The sequence below is a fragment of the Falco rusticolus genome, chromosome 3 (genome assembly GCF_015220075.1).
Source record: "Falco rusticolus isolate bFalRus1 chromosome 3, bFalRus1.pri, whole genome shotgun sequence".
In the NCBI taxonomy this organism is placed as follows: Eukaryota; Metazoa; Chordata; class Aves; order Falconiformes; family Falconidae; genus Falco; species Falco rusticolus.
In genome coordinates this window covers 34,363,758-34,386,430 of record NC_051189.1, presented here as the reverse complement: position 1 = coordinate 34,386,430, position 22,673 = coordinate 34,363,758, and the positions used below count along the sequence as shown (strand labels likewise).

General features: G+C 38.1%; 1 protein-coding gene across 5 annotated transcripts in view; it reads left to right on the top strand.

The window, feature by feature from the left end:
• RALYL (RALY RNA binding protein like) overlaps positions 1–22,673 on the top strand; it is a 400,885-nt gene that overhangs the window by 298,162 nt on the left and 80,050 nt on the right. For all 5 annotated transcript variants that reach the window (XM_037381575.1, XM_037381576.1, XM_037381573.1 and 2 more), the window contains one exon: positions 15,706–15,781. In XM_037381575.1, coding sequence (XP_037237472.1) covers positions 15,706–15,781 — 76 coding nt within the window. The remainder of the gene's footprint in view (positions 1–15,705; positions 15,782–22,673) is intronic.

Genomic DNA, 22,673 nt, shown 5'->3' with positions numbered 1-22,673 from the left:
ATGAAACCATATGACACCTTTCATGTGTCCCAGAGAACTGAAGGGAAGTGCCTTGATACTAAGAAATGGGCAGTAGAGGCAGCTCCACAGATGTCTTTCTTACTCCCAGTGTGGACTAGAAGTTGAGCTAAGACAGCACCCTTGGCTAGTTGGCTCTCTTCCCTACACAGGTTTTGGATCATCCATCTCCCTCATGGTAGTACAGGCTCACTGCAAATGCACCTCAGAAACAAAAGCCACCCTGAATTTTTCACAATCCTATGTTGACCGTATCTGTGCTATCATATATTTATGGGCACAGTAATCAATTTTGTTTGTAATTTCCAAAATTTGCCAATTTTTCCTATTTCATATGGAGCCACAAAGGAGAGAATGAAGGAAAAGATAGAATGGTATTTATTTATTTATTTATTTAAATTGTGTTTTAATGGCTGGGAAATTTGTCTTTTGGAGCAATTAGTTTAGAGATGTGCATACTTAAAAAATAAGATTATAAATCTTAGGTTTTGGTTGCTCAGTGGGTGAAGCCATTATGGCAAATAGAAACTTTGGCACTGCCACAGGTATTTTTCATGTTGACAAGTTACAGCCTAGCTGTAGAGATATAACTCTATGCTATAGGTTTTTTAAAACAATGTTATAATTTAAAACAGCTTGCCATTTCATTTCTTGTTTTGGATTGTAACTCGGGCATGGCTATTTCAGTAAAAGGAAGCTGCTGCTGTTGTTGATCTGTGAGAAAAATACTGGGTTTACTACTGAACCATGTCACACATAGACAATGTCAATATTTCAATTAACATTGGAGAAACCTGTATGAAATGTTAGTTTTGTGGATGCACCAACACTTCCCCAGTGTGTTATCCCCTGCTGCAACATGGATGCAGCAGACCCCACAATGGTGTGTGTGAGACCAGGAGGATGGGTGGCTGCTCCTGGATGGAGCTGTTAGAGATCCTTGTGGCTCAAGTGTTTGCATGCCAAAATAAATGTGGGGTGGTGGGGTGAGGTGCAGTCCCATGCATACCAAGTAGGCACCATGTATTTCAAGGTGGTATAATAAACATGAAAGCTCATGGCCCAATACAACCTTGCTTATGACAGTCTTGGATACAGCTATTTCCAGGGCAGCCTGTCAAATGTGTTCAGTTCTCACAATATGGATTGCCTGTGAGAAAGCTCAGCTTTTATGTAGCTCGCTAAAAGAAAAGACTGATTTTTTTTCAGAAGTGATTGGTGTACAATGAGTCCTGTTATTTGGAATAAAAAAGGAAATGAAGGGTGATGACTTTTGCAGGTATGTGTGTAAGAGACAAGGGGAGAAACAGCTGAATTCTGAAAGTAAATAAAAGCTGAGATCTTCTCAAAATACAGCTGGTTCTATGGCTCTGTTTTGTTCTTTGGGTTGTATTTTTAGTACTGGCACATAAATTGATACCTAGGTTGATGGCTGAAAGATTTTTTTTCCAAAATGCAGTATGTTGGCTATGCTACCCACTGGTTAGCAGTGCTGTGTCTTTGCCACTGCCAGTTTGACAGAAGTGTGGATCTTTAGCTTTCTAACTCTGTTCACAGTACAGGAATTTAATACTGCAAGTTTCTTGTATGGTTTCTATTGCTGGATAAAATAGTAGCCATTAAAATAATTAATTGAGTAACTAAACATAAATATAGCTAGCAAACAGCAGAATAAAAGATTTTATTATTTTATTTTAAAAACTGACACTGTGTATTTAACTTAGGTTAAACTTTAAAAATTGGTGCCAAAGTGTATTTTCTGGGACATATAAGTTTAACTTATATTTGACCTTTGGATAGATTCCTTTCATTGCTGGGATGCCAGTGACCAAACTACAGAAGTGACTATATGAGCAAAAGACCTGTGATTCACTTCCATCTGCCAATATCATCCTGTATCAGAACAGGTGTTCTTACTTAACTTTTAGTAGAACCAGTGAAAGCAAAGACTCTAATGCTATTCTGCAGATACTGCATTCTGTAAAACTGCAAAATCTTGATGAATACAGATTTAAAATTTTAGATATTATTAATTAAGATATACTGGTACATTAAGTATATTTATACCTCTACCATGGTAGCTTTTCCAGTGCTTTATGGTTTATTTAAAAATAATTAAATAGAATTTAATTCAGCTAAAGATGTGATAGCTGAAACCTTTCCTAGATTAGAAACGCTTGGAACCGGGTAATCTGTGTATGGGAGAGGCTTTTCATATGCAAATGACCTAACAGTTAGCTCTCTTGATAAGGCATGAAAAATATATTCAGGTATTTGCAAATACAAGATTACATGCATACACCATAAAACTTCATCATACTCCTCTGCGAAAATCAAGACCTCAGTTTCATCCTTAGAGTCCTAGGGGATGTCTGTGCCATGCTAGATAATTTCTGCATCCATACTGCTGTAATACGCTGTCACACATGCCAGAAAATTTTTCACAGGCAACCCACAGACTCATATGTGAGCTGCCTGTGAAGCAGAGGTATGGAGAAAGGCAGAAGTAAAACAGGACGTACCCAGCTGATGAAATTATGAGACCTGAGTGGAATATTTATATTCTTAATGGGTTGGTCTTAATTCATGTGCCCTCCAGTTCCCCATCTACTATACAACAGGTTGTATTCCTCTCTGACAGTTGAAGTCTATGTCAGTGACAGTATTAATCCCTACCGTGCCTGCCCTCGCTCTTTGTTCTGCCATGACAGCAATAACATTTCAGTTTTGGCTGGCATCCTAGCAGCAAAAAAAAAGTGCTGTGCACCATCAATCACTACCATCCTTGTCAGCATGTGTCACCAGGGATAGCATAACCTGAAGAACCTGTTGGACCCAAAACTGAGCCATTTTTATCTGCAAGTGGGTCTTGTTTTCCTTTGGGGATAGTCCTTCATACTCAACTATGCAACTCATCTTCCTAAAACCACAGCGTATATCAGAGAAACAAAACACAATTTTCCATTTAAAGAGTACAGCCAGACATTGATTATTCTGTGCAATAACTAGTGGACATGTTTATTTTGCACATCTTGAAGAGACGGATTTATAGACTTTCAATATTTGAGCAGGTTTGGAGGAGCTGTGATCTCATAAGTGCAGTAGGTTTGAGCAGTTTTTTTCATTTAGGAAAGGTGTCAAATATTGAACTAATTATTTGAATGTAAGTAAAACACAGATGGACCTTTCTGGGTTACTTGCTGCAAACAGAACAATAGTTAGAACAGCCTCTGTTTCCAATCAAACCTAAATGAAAAAGTGTGCTGAAAGAAAACATGAATCCGCTCCAAATAGTGATGCATCCCTCCCACATCATAACTTGGAAATATCTTGAAGTGAGCACTGGGTTCCTGGTGGGTAAGTGATGCTTGATCTTGGCCAGCATCCACTTATATGAGCTGAAGCTGAGAAGCATTTCAGTGTTCTTGTTCGTTATGTTTTTCTATTAATCTTAGCCTTTAGAACTCTTTAAAGTGTAAAAAAAGTTTTCTGGAGGATAACACCAAAATAAAGAATACAAGGCACACACAAAAATGGTTAATTTTTATTACTGATCCTGGAGCCGTTATGGTGGTGAATCAGTATCCTAGTGAATGGCATAAAGTGAAGTAATGAACACATTTACTACAATTTATTGTTTCCCAATTTTTTGCATTTCTTTGTCAATCACTGTATGAAAGGAGAAAGAGCTGGGGATGGGGGGCAGCTGCTGCTAAGACAGCAATACAGTCCTGTACGGAGCATACTGACTGGGCAGTATAGATAATGCAATGCCATGCACACAAGCTCACAACCATTCTCCATATAACATTTTCCATAATACAGCTGCAAACATCACGCAATCAGCTGGAATTTCCCATTGTCACTTTTGGAACACCTCCATTACCGGCTGCGGCATCCTGAATCCTTGGGAGGCTTTGTTGCTGGATGTGCTTTTCCTTAAATTAAAACAGTTCAGGTTGACAGAGACCATGTGAATGAGCAAGAGGCAAATGTAAAAGGCCGCAACGCTCTTCCTTCTTACTGGGGTGTACTACACTCCACCTCAGTAAGTTGTTTTATTTAAAAAAGACAAGTCTTCTGATTATTACACAATACATGATTGAAGAGTGAAAAGTAAAAACCCTGACCTAAATCTGATTTTACCACAGATTTAAATGAAAAGTTACACTAACACTGGGAGCTTTTGAAACTCCCATACAAAGTTGTCTCCTTTCTTACATGAGCACTGCTTTTCCATTTTGGTCTAATTGCTTGGAAAATAGGTAAAAATATTTTTAAGTATGGAAATACAAATGCTTACAAGATTGATAAGTAGTATCAGGCATTATGGGAAAGGATTGTAAGGCTGAAGTTGGAGCAGAGTGAAGGTATGCACAGCTAGCTGTAGGCTGTTGGGCCAATGTATATTAGGTCAGCATAAACATTTTTAGGGTTTAGTAGTATCTCTGCCTCTGCTTTCAAGCAAAAAATATGTCATGATGTTAACTTCAGTGCCTGATAAGGAGCTGAACATTAGCAGGTAAAAGAATAGGAGACACTGTGCTGAAGCAATGTGTTGAATCACATTCATTTTTATTCAGAGGGATCATTTTCTCTGGCCTTTTTTATTTGTTGCAATGCAAGATTTAGGCACCTAATTTGAGACTTAATATTAATTAAAATAACAATGCTAAGGCTTTAAAAAGTCTGCCTGAATCTTTCCTTGTACTCCTTTCCTCATTTTAAATGACAGGCATGAGATTAGCGGTTTATGCAGTGTGTCCAGATGATTAATGTTTCCAGGTGAACTTAGAGAGCTGTTTCATTTGATCAGCCTCTGGAATTTCCCATTGCACTGGGAGGAAAAAAAATGTTAAAGAAATAATCTAACAGTTCTAAAAGCTGTAGGTACTGAGGTTTATGACACCAGCATTCCCTTAGCAATAATGATAGATAACAGTTTCATATATGACATTTCTGAGACTAAGGAATGTTTTGTTGGCTATATTAAAGCAATTGACTACAACATTCACTTCAACAGCAATAATTTAACTCCAGATTCAGGAATTCAATATTCCTCAGTGTTCCTTTGCAACCTTCTATTTTCAGAAATTGTGTGATAAGGTTGAATTGCCAAACTTAACAAAAATTGTTCCAGTTAAAAATACATTCTTCTATTGTGAATATCTTCACACACAAGTATACATGTACAGATATAAGAGGCAAAAGGAAAATGCAGGAACCTTGGATAGGGGTTAGCAACCTGGGTGAAAATTTTAATTTTAGCAGGGTGGAGTGGGTTGTGTCTGTTTTAACTTGATGATCAGGTTGCAGAAGAAATACTATGACTTCCAGTGTGACCCAACACAAAAATAAGAATTCTGGACTCCTTACAAGACTCTGATATAAGCCCAAAAAGCCTTGCAGGAACAGAATGTCCAATGGGTGTTTGTCTTGTCTAGCTCTATATATTTCTTATGCCAACTGCAGTAGAGATTGGTTTCTGAAGCCATTTACAAACATTTGTGCTGTCTGTTTGTGTGGTTTGCTCAAAATAATCACATTCTGAAGAAATAAATTGGAAATCTCATGGTCCCACAGATTTCTGGGGAAAAGAATTAACTTAGAATGGAGGAGTTGTTGATTCCTATGGTCTCTGAACCAAAATTATATATTTTCTTTGTGGGTAATAAAGACATATTTTGTGTATGGCAAAGCTAATGTAGATGGAAAATGTTACTGGGAAGAACATGGATACAGTTAATATAAGAGGGTGGTGAATGACCAATTTGAGAATTTCACTAGCACTGTGTATTAATATGTATGGTAATTTATACTTTTACTTCTTTGAAATTGAAATGGAATATGTCATATACTTTTTGGTAGTACCTTTGATATTGAGACTCAATTTAATGAGTTTCAAAATACCTACTTTATTTCCTAATATGATTTTTAGTAACCTATTACAATGTTTCCTTTTATTGATTCATGATATATGCAAATTAATGCCATTAATAATATGTAGTACATCTAAAACTACTTACAAAAGAACCTCTGAAGCAGTATATAAAGTATATCTGCATGCAAGACCAAATGTAAATCTACAGAAGTAAACAGCAAAAGGACAATAAATTTCAGGGAGAAGGATGATGTTTTGTGTTTACAGAAAGGGTTTCTGACATCACTTCTATGATTTTGGTTATTACGGAGGGGAAAAGAGAATAGCGGTTGAAAAGAAAGGTTTGAAAGAATGAAGGGTGGCGAGATTATAAGGCAAAACCATGATTCACTTCTTGTTGAGAAACACATTTTTTGGTTAAAAAATACACCAATGTGATATACTAGTAAGAATAACAGAGCAAATGGACATTAATGTAGTTAGTAAGGCTGTTTGAAGTTGTAGTGATTTCCAGATCCAGTTAGTACCAGTTAGGTACTAACAAAATCAGTATGGGAGGAGAGATAAAATATCATGCTTTAGGACTTAAAGAAATCCTAAACCACTTAGCATTTTAGAAGGAGAATCATGCTAAGATGATAAGAGAATGGAAGGAAAATAATCTTGTTTCTTACTAGTTTGAGGTTCTTGTGTCTCCTTCCAAAGCATCTGGGGCAGCTGGAGGCATAAAACTACAGTATATGCACCATCAGTCTGATGAGATATTGCATTTTGTTTACTCCTATCAATTATTTTTATATTTTCCTTGCAGAAATGTCAGAGACCTGAATAAAACAACACTGCATAGCATTCATTTTGAAGCTTGTCAGTATTTCCAATTATTAAATGTCCTGGTTTTGCAATAGGCTTCTATACCTTTGTGTGCCTTGGCTGTCAAATTGAATCCACTGGGGAACTTCTTGCACTGGCAAGTAAATACAGTTAGTACATGGCTAGAACCTAAGCATTGCTAATACAGCAATATTGGATTTGGCATATCATTTGTTTGTAAATCACCTGCACAATAATGTTTCCTCCTGTGTGTCAAGTTTCAGTGGAATTATCTCCAATTCTGGTGTCATTTTATTCAACCCAACCCTGATCTTTTAATAAAAATGATAGACTTTAGGTTAGCAAGTGTCATAGGGCATTTTCCTTTGTATCACTATATATATTATTTTATAGCATATTATTTTATATAAAAAACTGTGATTTCATTAAGGGAATATGTAAAGTTTTTCCATGAAAGCTTATGAGCTAATTCTGTGGCTCGCTGTCATGTGGTTTACAATGGTTGTGTTACAAAGACAAAATTTTTCAGAACCCTAATATACAATATATTGGATGTAAGGAAAAAAGTTTTTAAAATGAGGGTGTGAGACACTGGATCAGATTGCCCAGAGGTAACCCAGAGATGGATGCCCCATCATTGGAAGTGCTAACAGTCAGGTTGGATGGGGCTTTGAGAGACTCAATCTAGTGAAAGGTGTCCCCATCTTGGCAGGGGGGTTGAACTACATGATGTTTAAAAGTCCCTTCAAATCCAAACCATCTATGATTCTATGAGTCTATAATTTGGGACATAAATTTTCATAAAGTTGGCACTGAGAAAATTACTGTATCTCAAGGAAAATGCTGTAAGACTTGTGCTGTGCAATTCAAAAGTATATTTGGAGCTTAAAAAGAACATCCTCTATAGATCCCCTAATTCAGATAAAGCTGGAACGTGAAGATCATGAGCAGAAGGAGGGTATATAGAAAAAATAATTGAACAGCTGAAAGTTGAGAGTAGTTGTTTGGGTCGGGATGTTTGTTGAAGTGAGGTGGGGCCAAGATGAAAGCTAGGTTACTACAAAGAGAAGAACAGTGAAGAACAGAGGAAGGATTTCAAGACAAAGAATTAGGACAAAATCAGGCGTATCTTGCAGAGGAACAGTACTGGAAAGTAGTGGAAGTGCACTTACGGCTGCAGAGCTGTCTCCTGCCATTCCTTTCTCCCCCACCAGCTTCCTGTGATCTGTGGACATCATTTTTCAAGACAGTGAAATCCACTGCATGATTACTGTTTTTTCAGCCTGGATGAAAGCCTCTAGCCTGTGGGAATACCTCCAAGGTCAGCCCTACCTTTGAAGGTTTTGACAGCAAAGTTCAGGGTATCAAAAATGTATCTACCCCTCAGTGATGACTGTTATGCCAACAAGCCCCAGGGACAGAAGCAGCCATCCTTTCAGAGACACACTTTGCCCTCCCACCTAACAGCCCACCCACATACTCTGCCCCACACCATCCCCTGCCGACTCTGCCCCATGCCCCTAGGGCTGCTGGGTCCTCCTGTCCAAACCAGAACAGACCCCAGGGCTGCTGTGACATGCAGAATGAGCTGTGCATTGGAAAGCATTTCTATGGAAGGCATTCTGCTTGTGCCACCCAGAAAGCCTTGGGAACATTCACTTTTCAAAATTGTGAAGAAATGCTCTTCAAATGTAAGTAAATTTTGTTGGAATGTCCAAGAAATATGGTTAACAAATGCAGACAAAAGAATATTGGTAAGTTTTGGCAAAATATTGTTACCGTGATGGTTGTTTTAGGAAAAATATTGTTTGTTCATGTTTGCAGTAATAAAGTTGACTATCTGCAAGAAAAATAGAAAGACAAAAGGATTGGGGCAATGGGGATAGTGAAATCTTTTGTATGCTATAGATTTCAATTGTCATGAAAAACTACTGCTTGGAGCATGAAGCTAACATTAGTAGGAGAGTTAGATAAAAGCCTGTGGGTCAAGGAAAGCAGTCAAGTATTAGAAAAAAAATATTATTTTGAGGAAGAGTTAAAAATTACTGAGGTTCAGGGCATGTTCCATAGAATAAATCATATTGAATTCTGAAAGTGGTAGGTGAGGGACTTTCATGTTCTATCCCCAATACACTGTTTAATGTTGCTGCTTGGGGCTAATTGCACTGCTGAGAAGATCAGACATCTAGTCAACATTAAGCTTTGTCTGAGTCTCATGGTAATAACTACCTTTTGTTACAAAAGAAAAGCAGCAAAGAGTTTGTTAACTGCTGCCCTGTAATGACTGTGCTTGATCTGGAAGAAGACAGGTGCTCTAGTTTCTATTTGTAAACAGCATCTTTATTGTGATCAAGAGAAGGCAAAGAAAGAAAGGTCTTCTTGCACAACTCACTGTTTGAAAACAGTTGTAACTCAAAGACCAGTTCTGTTTCCCATTAACAGCAACAATGAGAAGGCACAGTGCAAACCGGGCCTGGCATCATATGAGAGTCCCTGCTTGATCATTATTTTTTTTTCCTGGCTAAATTTACATTAAAACAGTTGTCTTTTTTCCCTGAAGGTAGCAGAAGGTTCCTGATGTACTTTTCTATTGCTTTACTATACCTTCATGGCAATGTTAGTCTTCTGCACGTGCAGAATTGGCCAGTCCATGTGTTAACCAAGTAATTGGGATGTAGAAATCTTGTTCTCTGGGTGGAAACAGAGCAGCTGAAAACTTTACTAAATTGAAAGGATCTTACAGGAAGACTATACTTGTCTGCATCTATAGTTTGGCTCTGGTGGGCTGAAGTGCTTGTGTGACAGCCAGCTTCATGGCTGCCATGGCACAAACCAAGTTTGGGGATTCCACAGTCAACACCCAAACTCTTGCAGCTCTTACAACTGGTCTGCAGTTAAGTGGCAATGGCCACATAGTCCCTTATAGGTGAGTCTGAATCTCTTGCACCTGCAAAACAACAATGTGGATGTTCCTGTACAGGAATCCACAAGCCCAGTGCTGAGGAGGAGTAGTGGGGAAGGTTGCCAGCAACAGGGCTTCTTTCCCATGGGAAGGACTTCACAAGACTTGCCCTCTTCTCTGTGTTGCACCTTCAGCAGCCCAGTACTCCAGCCTTCCACCAGTGTAACTCCTGCCCCATCACAGTAATTGATCTGCAAGGATGCAAGCACCAGCAAAGCAGCAGTTTGTGAGGTCTCAGCCACAGACTGGAATCACAGTGGAGTCCATGGGCAGTCTTCAAGAGACCACAAATTAGCATTCTCCCCTTCCCCGGGCAGAAGTGATGCCTCTCCCTGGGCATGACATTTCTGCGCACCCAACGGGGCCGGGAAGCTCTGCCCAGTGACTGTGCCATTACTTGGGGTGGAATGCACAGGGATGACAGCAAGCAGACAAAAACCAATGCAGGTCAATGGTCCACATCAGCTGTGAAGCACATTGGCATCTATTCTGCAGCTAAGGGGGAGATTGTTGTCTCCAGGACTCAGAAGGAACAGTTTGTGACAGGTGTATAGACAGGCCAGGATTTCCCCTTTTTGCTGTCACCTGTCCTCACACCAGCCCAGTACCCTGGAGAACAGAAACAGGCTTTCCAGCATGACAATACCTAACACTTCTGTTACCAAATGGTGTTAAGAATGATAGCTTATATGATCCTATAGCCTCGTTTCATTTTAGTAGCATTTAATGAAAGAAGAAATGGTTGAACAAAGCAATTTCATATACTATTCAACAAGCGTTTCTTTCTGTATGAAGCATTAACAATAGCTGTCATCTTTGTACAAAAAAGGCTTCAAATTACTTCAATGCTAAGAGAAAATTCAACTGCAGCTGAGAGCCCCACAAGCAAATTATTTTTAATACCATTATGGAAAAGGAAAATGTGTGATCCAGACCTTCATTTAATATTTTCCTAGCCTTGAAAGTTAATTTGAGTTTGTGTTCAATTTTCTGGGAAGTTTCCTCTCTAGAGCTGTGCAATTTGTGCACAGAACTGAACAGAATTGAGAACTGTCCTTTCCTCTCCACTTTTTTTCACCTGCTAGAGATGGGGAAAAGGGAGGACATGACATGTATTTAATGTAACATATAAAGAAGAAAGGAAGTCTGTGATGTAAAAAATGTCATATGACTTCATTAAAATTCCTTTAGCACACAGCAGGGAGGTTAAGACTGGTAGATGGAAGAGTATAAAGAAGGATAGATTAGCTTTAGCTTTCCTGATGTTCACTTCTGCTATAAATCACATGACCAGAGGCTTTCTCTAAATTCCATCTAGCTCTTTTCCTTTCTCTTCTATCCCATATACTTTGGGTCATCTGAAAAATGATAAAATACATCCTTATCTCCCTATATCTTCATCTCTGTCTGGATATATATTGCACATTCAGTATGTGAATTCTTTCCTTGTAAGTTAATTTTAATTACTGTTTCTTCCATTAAAGTTTTGTCAATAACACAGCTTGTCTGGAAGTATAAAATGGCACCTTTTTAAATGCAAAATTTTAAGTCAAGCATGTGAGATTTTTCAAGGAATGACTCAGTTTCTGCAACCATTCATAAGAATGGGTGGAAGAACATCTAATGAAACATGTCTTAGAAAATTAGCTGTTGAGCTACAGAGACCCTTAGAGTTTTCTTAGCTCCAGGTCCTAGTTCCTAGTCTTTCTTACATGGAGCCTACACTCAGAGGCCACATCAGTAATACTTAATAATAGGTAACTGGAGCTGTTCTCTCTCACTGGGTCTTACCTTGAAAAGCATAGTGGCCACAACTAAAAAGCCAGTCAGTAATGGTCCCTAGGTCATGTTCATTCTCTATGTCTAGAAATTGCATGGGAGTCTCCTTGTTAACTGAGGATAAAAGTCATGCCAGGAACCACCCTAATAATTTAATACAAATGATAATGAAGTACTAGTGTCTAGAAAGGGCACTATTTCATTTTATAGTATAGATGTCGCATGAGACACAGGTCCTGGCTTTGCAGCAGAAAGCCTCAAAGTCCCAGTTTTCATGGGCTGAGCTATTGCCTGTTGAAGTTTATTCTATTGCTTTTTCTAGTTTATGGCATTTGTTTTTGTGAACCAAAATGGTTGATTAGGTTTGGGTTTGTTTTCTTTTGTTTTTTTTTTTAATAAAAATTTTTGAAGAATCTGAAGGGCTAGTATACTAAGTAGTCACATACTTCTAGGCTATGAATACCCTTTAGGTATTATTGCTTACACTTATAAAGCTTGCTTGAAGGCTACTGTTGTCTTCTGGACCAGATTCCTGGATTGCTTTGGCAGTGAACCTATGAGCAGAGCATCAAGTCTAGCTGATACTGCCTCTCCACAAATGGGAGACTCACCAGCATCTCTTTGGTCATTACTGTACTGCCAGAGGAGGTAGGCAGGCAATGGTAGGAAATGATAATAGGAGAAACACAGATCATGCTGTGCTGACTTGCTCTTTCAGACAAATTTATGTAGCCACTGAATACAATCACTGCTTTCTAAACAGTTTGCATAGTTTTTAAGAGTGTGTCGTGTCCCCCCTCCCCATTAATTGCTAGGTACTTTTCAGTATAATTAGAAATAAAAATATCATGTTCAAAATTAGATATATTCTGCTGGTGACATGCAACCTTGAATGAAATCTAGACCTCATACCTTAACTAACCTCTGCTGTGCTAACAGGAATATGCATAGTCACTTTTCTATTCATAGTGATTCCTTAATATTTTGAATTTCAGTGTTGAATTTATCTTAAAATTGATATCTAAGTGAACTTTTATAGGATATAAGCAGAAAAAATAACGTGAGAGTCCCTGCGCTGCTCCATGCCCACATAGAAGCAATGTGAATGTCTGTGTCCTTTGTCAAGTTGTTTGGTTCATATTCATGTACAAGTACAGTAGCTAATTTTACAGTATAAGGAGTGATACCTGTCTGCATTCCTTAGGGTGGAATCATTAGTGCAGGTAGATCTCTGTGCTGCAGAGAACAAATTTATTTGACACACAGTTTATGACCTAGTAGATGTAAATGTCTGCTGTGAAACTAATGATGAATGAAGCAAGAGAACAAGTTATCTCACAAGATTTCCAGCTGGGCTAGAAATAATCTATCCTGTGAAATGTTGACAAGTTCACTTCTAATCTTAGTTAGAAAATTGAGGTTGGAGTAGATAGTGCTGAAAAATAATGGGGTGAAAATCTGTTCTAACTTTTCAAACCATTTCCTACATCCATTCTTAACTTACTACAGGGCGCTCGGGGAGCTATTCAATCACTTTCATATTAACAGAAAAGCTCCATGTGCACAGCTTTTCCATGAACTATTTCCTGTGTTAAAGAGAAATTCTGGCTATTACTGTCTGTATAACATAGTTTACTGTTTTCTGCTGGTACATTTAGAGATTTATTTAAGTATGAGGGGATCTTAACTGATCTTGAACAGCTTTGCAGCTGCGTTTTCTTACAGTGTTGCCTTTCTGACAGTACTTGATTAAAATAAAGGGAACACATAACAAACAGCCCTTAGTCTTCTACACTACCTGTCTTTGTTAAAAGTAGGTGTTGTAGAGCTGCAAACATAGGTCTACAAGAATAATCAAGATAGTATTGATCTGTCCTGGAAGGATGTGAAAAAGTTTTTGAAGTCCTTTAATGTTCATATCCCTAAGAATAGTGACCGGGGCTGTAGCTCTGAAAGAGAAGCAGATGAGAGACATTAAAAATATGTGAAGATGAATCCCACAGCCTCAGGTTTTTCCCAGAAACAGGTTATCATTCTACTTTTTTTCCTAAAATCTGACCTAGTTGTAGTAGGAGATGCTGAAAATTAATACAGTCAATGACCTTAAAGTGACATATTAAAATAGTGTAAAAAGGTCTAATTATCATAAAGGTCACAGGATAAAAAATTTGTTCCAATTCTGTTATTTTCAGGAGCCAATGGAAATACATCACAGCTATCAAAATTCCTTAGGTGCTTTCAGAAATGTTTGACGTTTACTTTGTTGGGTCAACACTAGTAGAATTTATTTCTTATAATAAGGGAATCATAGCTGAATTTTTAACAACCATGGAAGGGGAAGATTAATTTTAATTTTAATTTAATAAACTTGCTTAAAATTAAGGGCAGGAAAGCATTTCAGGGTTGTATGAAAACTGTCTCCCAATATTAATCCAACTTCAGAGAGATAAGTAAATCAAGAAACAATATCTTATGGAAACTTCTGATTTAAGAGTGATACAGCTCCTACAAAAGGAACTACAATCAGATTTACTTCTAAAATGCTTTATGTAGAGAAAATTTTACCAAAATATATAATTTATTTGAAATAGTTCTACACAAAAAAATCTTCATTTCATATAAATATATGAATTTATATACATTTATATATATAATTTTAAATAAAATATCAAATCTAATTGGAAAATATATTTAAAATTCTTTTAAATATTTGAAGAATGAAATTTCCAATGGAAAAATCTTTTCTGCCAAAAAATCTGAGGGGGACATATTTTCAATGTTTCTGGTTGTTAAAAAAAGTCGAATGAATTGTTTTTTCCACGTTATGTGAAATAAGAGTATCTGGACGGTAAGTCTCAAGCTTTTACTGTGGCTTTTCAAGTCAACAATAATTTAAATCAAAATGTCTGGGCTTTTAGCACCACTGCACTGGGCAGTGGTGCTTCCTCATTCTACACCTCAGCTTTATTTTCTTTTCCCTCCACTACACTCAATTTCAGGTTAAACATAGACTTTACCAAGAGCACGTGCTTCCTTGAAAGTTTTGATTTCCAGGTGATTCCATGGTAAATGGGATACATTGTTCTGTCACAGCAATTTTACACTGTAATAACGCTGATGATTTTGTTGAATGTTACTTTTTTTTTTGTATATTAGTGAAACTGCAGAAGATTTAGCTGCAGCATCACTCAGATGGCATGGATTTTGTTTCCTAATCAGAAGTTTTATCTTATCCATGTGATTAGTCGTAATGTTGACTTTGCAACATTCAATCGGAGAATGGGGAGCTTTTTAATATAGGTTTGCAATTATATAGGAAGCTTCCTAGGCTCAGGCAAGGTATTCTCCACAGAAAAGTCTGTGCTTCTTTCTACATGAGTAACTGTTACAAGCAATCAAAATTATGGACAAGTAATTCCCAGTATGTCTTTGAGTATCATTCAAAAGGAGACAGTAATTTGAGAACCAGCATGACTAGTGTCTGTATAAGCTTGACATAATTTTAAATTTCAAAGATAAATACACAGGCGTAATGTAAGTGAACTTTTAAAAAGTGTGCGCAAGATTTCTAGTGTTGTTGAGAATTTTAAGTATCTGCCTACGATAAAGCATGTGCAAAAACCAGATTTTCTCTTTCTCCATACAGTTTTGAAAGCCAGAGCAGTTCTAAACTAGAAAAAAAGAAAAAGAAAAAAATTTTAAAAAAGAAAGAAAAAAAAAGGAGCTGTATTTGGGGTAGGAAATAGATACTGTCTTATTTGCTTTTGAAAAGTCACTTTTTGAGTGGATAGTGAAGTGGCAGTTAAAGACCAATGTGCATTTCTCCAGATCCTAAAGGGGAAGTCTTCAGAACCGTTATAGTCCTCCAGAACAGAATTTGATTTGAGATCATAATTTGTCTCAACATGTAAATTACCATTCAAATCTTCTTTTGTAATTGAAAGCCATTATTGGCTTCAGCTTCAAGAGTGGAAACTCATGTATGTGTAAAAAAGGTCATTTCTCTCTGTTACAAATAACTGACATTTTGCCTAAAATCCTCATGCATTACAGTAAGAATTTTTAGGAATGTTTTATAGCATTAATTCAGAAGTGGTAAAAACTAGAAAGGTGTATTAGGTATGCTGTCCATTTTCACTGTCTATTACTCATTTTCAGTGTCTGGAAGGTGCCTTTGCAAACTCACTCTAACTTCCAGACGTTTGGCTTACTAATGTCACATGTTTGCTTTCAGATATCAACATGGCAGGAGAACCAAAACCATACAGACCAAAACCTGGCAACAAGCGGCCACTTTCAGCACTTTACAGGTAAGTGAGATTTCATATTAACTTACTACAATTCAATTTTTATTAGAAAAATTATGGTAACATGAAATGTATCTACCAATGTCACTGAGGAGGCCATGAATGAGACAAAGGAATTTTTTTCCATTCACTTTTTGTTGTTCATACAAAATATAATCAAGATCTTGTACACACCAAAAAGTTTTGTATATGAGTGAGAGCCAGTATTGTATTGTCTGACACTACATGTATCTGTTGACTTATTCTGGAGCAAGATGTTCTAACTGCCAGGGATAAACTCTGATATGATGCTTGTCTTAAAAATTAACTTACACTAACTAGAAGTAAGCCCAGCAAACTAAATTCCTGACTTATACTTAGATTCATATGCATATATTACAATATGCATATAATGCCCTTCTTTTGTTTGGAAACAAACACCAGAGTTTGCTGTAAAGACAGAAAATACTTAGGATATTTAAATTAAAATACAGTCATTCAGAAAAATAGATAAAACTAAATTAGTTAGACCAGAATTTTATTTCTTAGTGAAAATACCTTATGTTTTACTGAGGCCAAAAAGCTGGTCTCTGCCTTCTCAGTATTCACACCATGGATGCCTTTTGCCAGTGCAAGAAAAATCCAAAATAAGGGGCTGCGGCTTTAAACTGTTAGAGGTATTACACATATAGTCTTGCTATACTAAAAAGCTATTTGAAGAAATATTTGACAGTGATACTTCTTTAGGATGAAGTAGCAGAATACAATTGCCTTGGACAGGTTTTGTTCCAGGGAAGTTAAAGCCACTGGGGTTGTTCTTGGTGAGCACTGAGAGGTGTAAGACCCCATCAAAATGCTCAGTCTGGAATTCAAGCTTTGAATTTAAATATGTGTTGCATTAAAAATATATTTATTTATGTGTTTATACACTGTTAATTTAATTTTCCTTCCACAATTCCTTTTACTTTTTCTACAGTGAAAAGGGAAGTGCAGGAGAAGAGAAGCAGACTTTAGGCCCATATAAAAATATAATGTTTAACAAAATTATAATGAAGTGCACAATAAAAATATAAATCTGTCATTTACTAAGCCTACTGACAAAAAGACTGATGTGGTGATTTGTGAAGCGTTTATTAATGTCCTTACTTTTAGAACTACAATCAATATTCTTTTTTGTTTGGTTTTGTTTTTTTTTTAATTGAGTGATATTTCAGTTTTTAATCTTTATGCTTTATTGCTTGGATATTACCTGGTTCTTGTGGCTTTTTTTATTTGCAGGGATCAGTGAAATAACTAATAATTTCAGAGCAACAGAACTGGTTTCTCATTGATTAGTGTGTCAAGGGTGAGAACCAACTTCTAACAAGATTGTACTTCTTTCTTGGGTGTTCAGGAGGGCATTGGTAGTGTCTTTGTCCTACTCCCAGGTACCTTTTTTCATATAGCTTGTACAAACTTGAAAAAAAACCACTTTTTTTTCCAAATCAATTAAGCTTAGCGAAGCGTTACAGATTGTTAGGGGGATTGACAGGCAAACATGCACACATGAATTTCTGCTCAATAAACCTCTCTTCTCAGAGAAGTACTACAGAATATATGTTCCAGATACATTAAAGGAGTTAGGGCTGATTTGTACTGTGGCTGAAATGCAGATAGACTGTCTCTGAGAACAACAGGTCAGCAATGAAATCAGACACATCTGAACAGGACTTTTTCAAGTCTGATGTGGTCCGAAAGCTTCAGATGGAAATTCAAGGGTTAGATCTCAGAATGAGACAGTCAGGAGCATTTATATCTGAACCTGCATGGTACATAATAGTAACGTAAAATGTTATCATAATTGTCCTCAGCTGAAGTGATAGAAATATTCTTTTTGGAGATAATAACCCCTGCTTTATTATTACTCTCACCCGCATGCTATTAAGTGCTGTAGGTGTTACTGGTAGCCATGGTCCACTGTGTCCCTGTGTCAGTATTTCAAAAGATTTTTGAAGGTGTTCTGTGCTTTCTGGCATTTATATGTACTTCTAGCTCTGCGCTTGTGAATGGTTTCCCATAAGTACTTGTTCTACAGACAAGATGGGGATAAGAGAGAGACCTGTAGAAAGTTATGAGGAAACTTCAAAGAGTCTTAGGTTGTTGTCGCATGCCAGTCTGAGACTGGAGTGTGGTTCTGTTTGTATTCTCAGGAACAGAATTAAGACTCAAAACTGAGTCAAGAGCCAAGGAACTTTATTTGACCAACAATAAATCTGTGAATGCGAAGGGAGAGAGAGAGATAAAGAGAGAAAGAAAGGAAAGAAAGAAGTGAAAAAAAAAGAAAGAGATCACAGCGATAGCTACCACCTTGGAGCTGCAGCGTCCTGACAGTCCGATTCGTTTTCAAGTCCATGGGAGAACGTTCCATCCCATGTTGGTTGGTTCCGTTTATGTAGAGTTGTTACAAGCTGTTCTGCTCAACCACACCCCCCACCCGGCAATGGTGTACGTGCCCAACATTCCTCTGGGCCTCCAGGCACCTTGACCCCCCTCACCCCAAGTCTGGGCACATGCACAGGGGGTTGGTTAAGTATTGCAGGATCAGCCTCCCCCACGTTGCTCCACGGCGTCAGTCGGTTTTCTCCTTTAACAAGGTATAGATAAATCTCTGCGGTGGCAGTGGTGTTTTCTTCCTGCCTTAAATCTCTTCTGTGGCAGTGGTGTTATCTTCCTGCTGATGGCATGAGTTTAGCAGTGTTGAGACAACACATCTGCTGTGGCGATGGGGGGCCTCACCCACAGTCTCTCACACCTCCCCGTGGCTCAACATTGCTAACTTATGAATGGTTCTCTGAGGTGGCATGAATGATAGAGCAGAGAAAGGAGGAAGGAATAGAGGTAACACGTACCACAATAATTAACAACATCTAATAACTAACAACATCTCTAGTAAACTAGCATTACAAAACCAAAATTTGTTAGAACCTTGTTTCATGGTCCCTGATTTCAGGAGCAAAAGAAGAAGAAGAAGGGTTACAAGGGCAATTACAAGATGTGCATTCACAAGGGCAAGTAATAAGTATAATCATAAAAATTACAGCAATATTTAGCAAAACAAAGGTTGCAAAACAAATTGGTACAAGAACATACAGGTATTCCATTATTTCCCGCAAATTTGACAACACAAAGCGAAGCGATTGCAGTCCACGTGGTCTACACGGTCTGCAGCCCTGCTCTGCCAAAGCTGGGATCAGAATATGCAGTAGCAGAAATAGATTTCCATGTCCCCTTAGCTTAATGCGCATGTACCATCTGGGTCTAGAAACTTCTGTCGTGAATTTAGGTAAAAGAAAATAAAGAATAACACTCTGCAACATGTTGAATCAAATGTATAAAACATGGAATGATACATCATAAAAACATCAGCATAGCAAGACCACATAACAAACAATAAAAAAACCAAACATTTTTTAGCACATATAAGGTTTGTCTGTGGGGGTTGAGAGTCAGGAGCCGGGAGGTGGGCATTTTAAAAGGGTAAATTTTCATGCCCCTTTAAGGCTGGGTCCAAGTTGTGGCTGCGCATGCGTTTTTCATTGTGCAGGCAAGCCTTAATTTTGGTCAGGGTGTTAGCCTGAAACTTGACCAGGAGGGTCATGGACAACTCGCTCGTCCCACCACAAACAATCCTTGCCATTTTGAGAAGATGGGAGCAGGAGACGACACACTGCACAGCTTTGCTGTTCGGCCTTTGCATTTTTGTGATTATGGCAACCATCAGTATGTGTTTCTGTGAGTGCTTTTGGTCACACCGGTACAGAAGAGTGCAATCTCCTCTTCGCAATTCTTCCCAAGTAGTGGATCTCATGGAATACCAAAACAAAGTGTGGGAGATCGTGGTATAAACAAAAGAAAAATATTAATCTCCAGCAAAGTTACCATGTGACCTGTTATTCATTCCTGTTCATCTTTGTCACCTTGTGAAGAAAACACCAAGGACCAGGTACAGAGTATCGTGGAGGAAACAGAGGAAGTTACCACCCCAACATTATTCGGGACTGTGCTGGACTCATGAGTGAAGAAGTCTCCAGGCTGGTTTTTTTTATTTTTGTCACATGAGACTTTGCTGGGTTGTTATTCTGTTATCCAGTCTCTAGTTCTTGTTTGTTAATAAATTGTTATTTGTTGTTTACTGGCTGTCGAGTAGTTCATTGAATTTATTTTGTGTCCAACACACAGTTTTCAAATTAAATCAAAAGGGTTGGGTAAGATACATATATAATAATAACAACCTATAAAAGAAAACTAAAATAATTATTATAGCTATATGTTCTACTTAAGTAACAATAAGAATCAATATTATTTAAATGAACTATAAATACTTATAGTTTCTTAACACATTCTTTTTAAACATGCATCACTATCGTGGTTAGACTATAGGGATTTCATATGTGCGGTCTTTCCAGATTGTTCCAGTACATTCTGTGGGGTTTAAAATTATGCTCAAAAGCATACACAGATCATTCATGTGATAAAAGATGGCTACCGAGTGTCCAGATGAAATCCCAGACCCATTTGCTGAGCTTGCCACTCTGGTAAGTTTGCTAACAGTAACATTTATGGCAGTATAGCCAAACGACAGGGCTTTGATTTCAATGTAATGTTTTCTCACCATTAGATTGCCACGTCACTTGCCAGGGAGGAAAGGTCTAGAGTGTGCATTTCCCCCTCTAAGCATTCTGTAAGGTGGGTGTTTTCAAAACGTTTAACCTAGATGGTTAATCATAAAGGGGATCAAAACCTTTCTTTTTCTCTTTTTGCTGTTTAGGCAGAGGGTCTGTGTCACACATCAAGAGCTTATGGCTGAGGTGGAAAAATATAAAAAGCATTACAATATCCTCATCTATGCTTTTCTAGCGGTTTCCTTCTTTGCTTTTTTATTTTTATTTTTAACCAGTCTACATTGTTATATGAATTGTAAATAGGCAATTATTGTTACTTATTCCAATATATGTGTAACATAGATACCTATTAAACAAAAATTAAACTTATAACATAACAATGATATACTAAACATCCTATAAATATTAACAAGGCAAATACTGATGGAGCCACACAGATGATCAGCAGCTTCATATGGGTTTTTCTTTTTTCAGGTAGGCTCCAGAGTCCTCACCTAGAAATGAAAAGAAAAACAGGCAGGGTTCCTTCAAAGGAACCAGAAGTAAATTGTTATTAGAAGGACGGAGCAATCCACCTAGTGTTGATTTTATATTATTTTCCATGAGCATCTTTGGCTTTCCAAGCATATTTATTAAGAGGTTCAGTGAGCATGAGAGGAACGGCTCCAATGGCTGGCATTTCTACCAACACAGGCTGTCCAGGAGAAAAAACTCGTTCTCCGGGAATACTAAGAGTCTGAGACTTTGGGTTCAAAGTCAGGGATTTAGGACAAAAGGCATTCAGTCGAGGACATCCATTTATTCCCCAGCAATCATTAACTTGGGTAACTGCATCCCAAGGGCATTCCACCCAATGTGTCTTGTGAGGTTTCAGAAATCATTTTAAGAGTCCACTAGTTCGTTCTACTATCCCATTAGCTTGGGGATAATATGGGGTGTGGAATACCCACTTGATTCTCTCTTCCCTCACCCACTCCTGCACTGTGGCAGCAGTAAAATTACTGCCATTGTCTGACTGAAGGGAATCAGGTTTTGGGGAGAAAACTAAACCAAATCTTCAGGGCTCGCACTGTATTTCCCCCAGTCACTTATGGAAATGCTTCAGCTTGAACTAGGCCAGAAATCACTTCCACGCCTACTAATATGTACTGCTTCCCTTCTGACCTTGTAATCTATCTGCCAAGTTTCCCAGAGACACTTTTTATCTTTCAAATGAAGGGGGGAATCTTCCATAGGGTGTCACTCTAGTCGGAGCCTGCACTGTTCACAAGCTGAAATACAGGTTTTGAAAGTTTCCCGAGTGACAGGCCAACCTCTGGCATGTGCCTCTTTGTATAAATCATTATACCCTGAATGACCACGCTTAACGTGTAGCCATTCCAAAAGTCTGTCCCAGTTTTCCCCGGTTTGATTTTCCTGCTGCAAAGGGGCAATTCTGGCCAGCTCATCTGCCCTGTCATTCCATTCGCCTGCCAGTGCCCCTTTCCTGGTGAGACAGTACCCATGCTACCTCAAAATCCCCATGTTTGGCAATATCTAATATGTTTTGCCACTTCTCCTTTTGCCACACTGGCACTTGGTTTACTTCCCAGTTATTCAGTTCCCAAAAAGGGAGCCATTCCGTGCATCCTTTGAACACTGCAAACCAGTCAGTGTAAATATACACCGGAGTCTTAACCCCTTGCTTGCTATTAAACACACTCTACACTGCCACTAACTCTCCCACTTGAGCACTGCCCTCACCTTCGGTAATAATTTCCCTGTTACCATCTACATTAATAGCTACAGCTCGGTATCTCCATTGTTTACCCTCTCTCTTAGCAGAGGCATCTGTAAACCACACATTCTGCAACTCCTCCGAAAAAGCAGGAGTGATTTTTACCACAGAAGGGGGAGGGGTATCCCCCTCCAGGGCATTTGTTACTTGGATATTTAACTGTTTAGGGGTGCCTTCAGTGACAGTAAAGACACTACAATGATGTTCAATCTTAGCATACCATTTTCTCACAATATTTCTTTGGGCCACCCCGTCAGCAGGCGGCAGTTCCTGCTAACACAGGTTTAATTACCTTAAAAGGTCCCCTCAAAATTAGAGGCTGTTGGCGTATGGTTCGCTCTGCTTCTCCAAGAGCAACACTTTCTACAAACAATCCTTTTTCCCAATTAGAGTACTGTTTCTCAGCATCCTTAAAGCTCCTGGAGTAAAATCAGATCGGGCAGGTAGGACCTTCTGGTCCTTTTTGCCAAAAATGAAT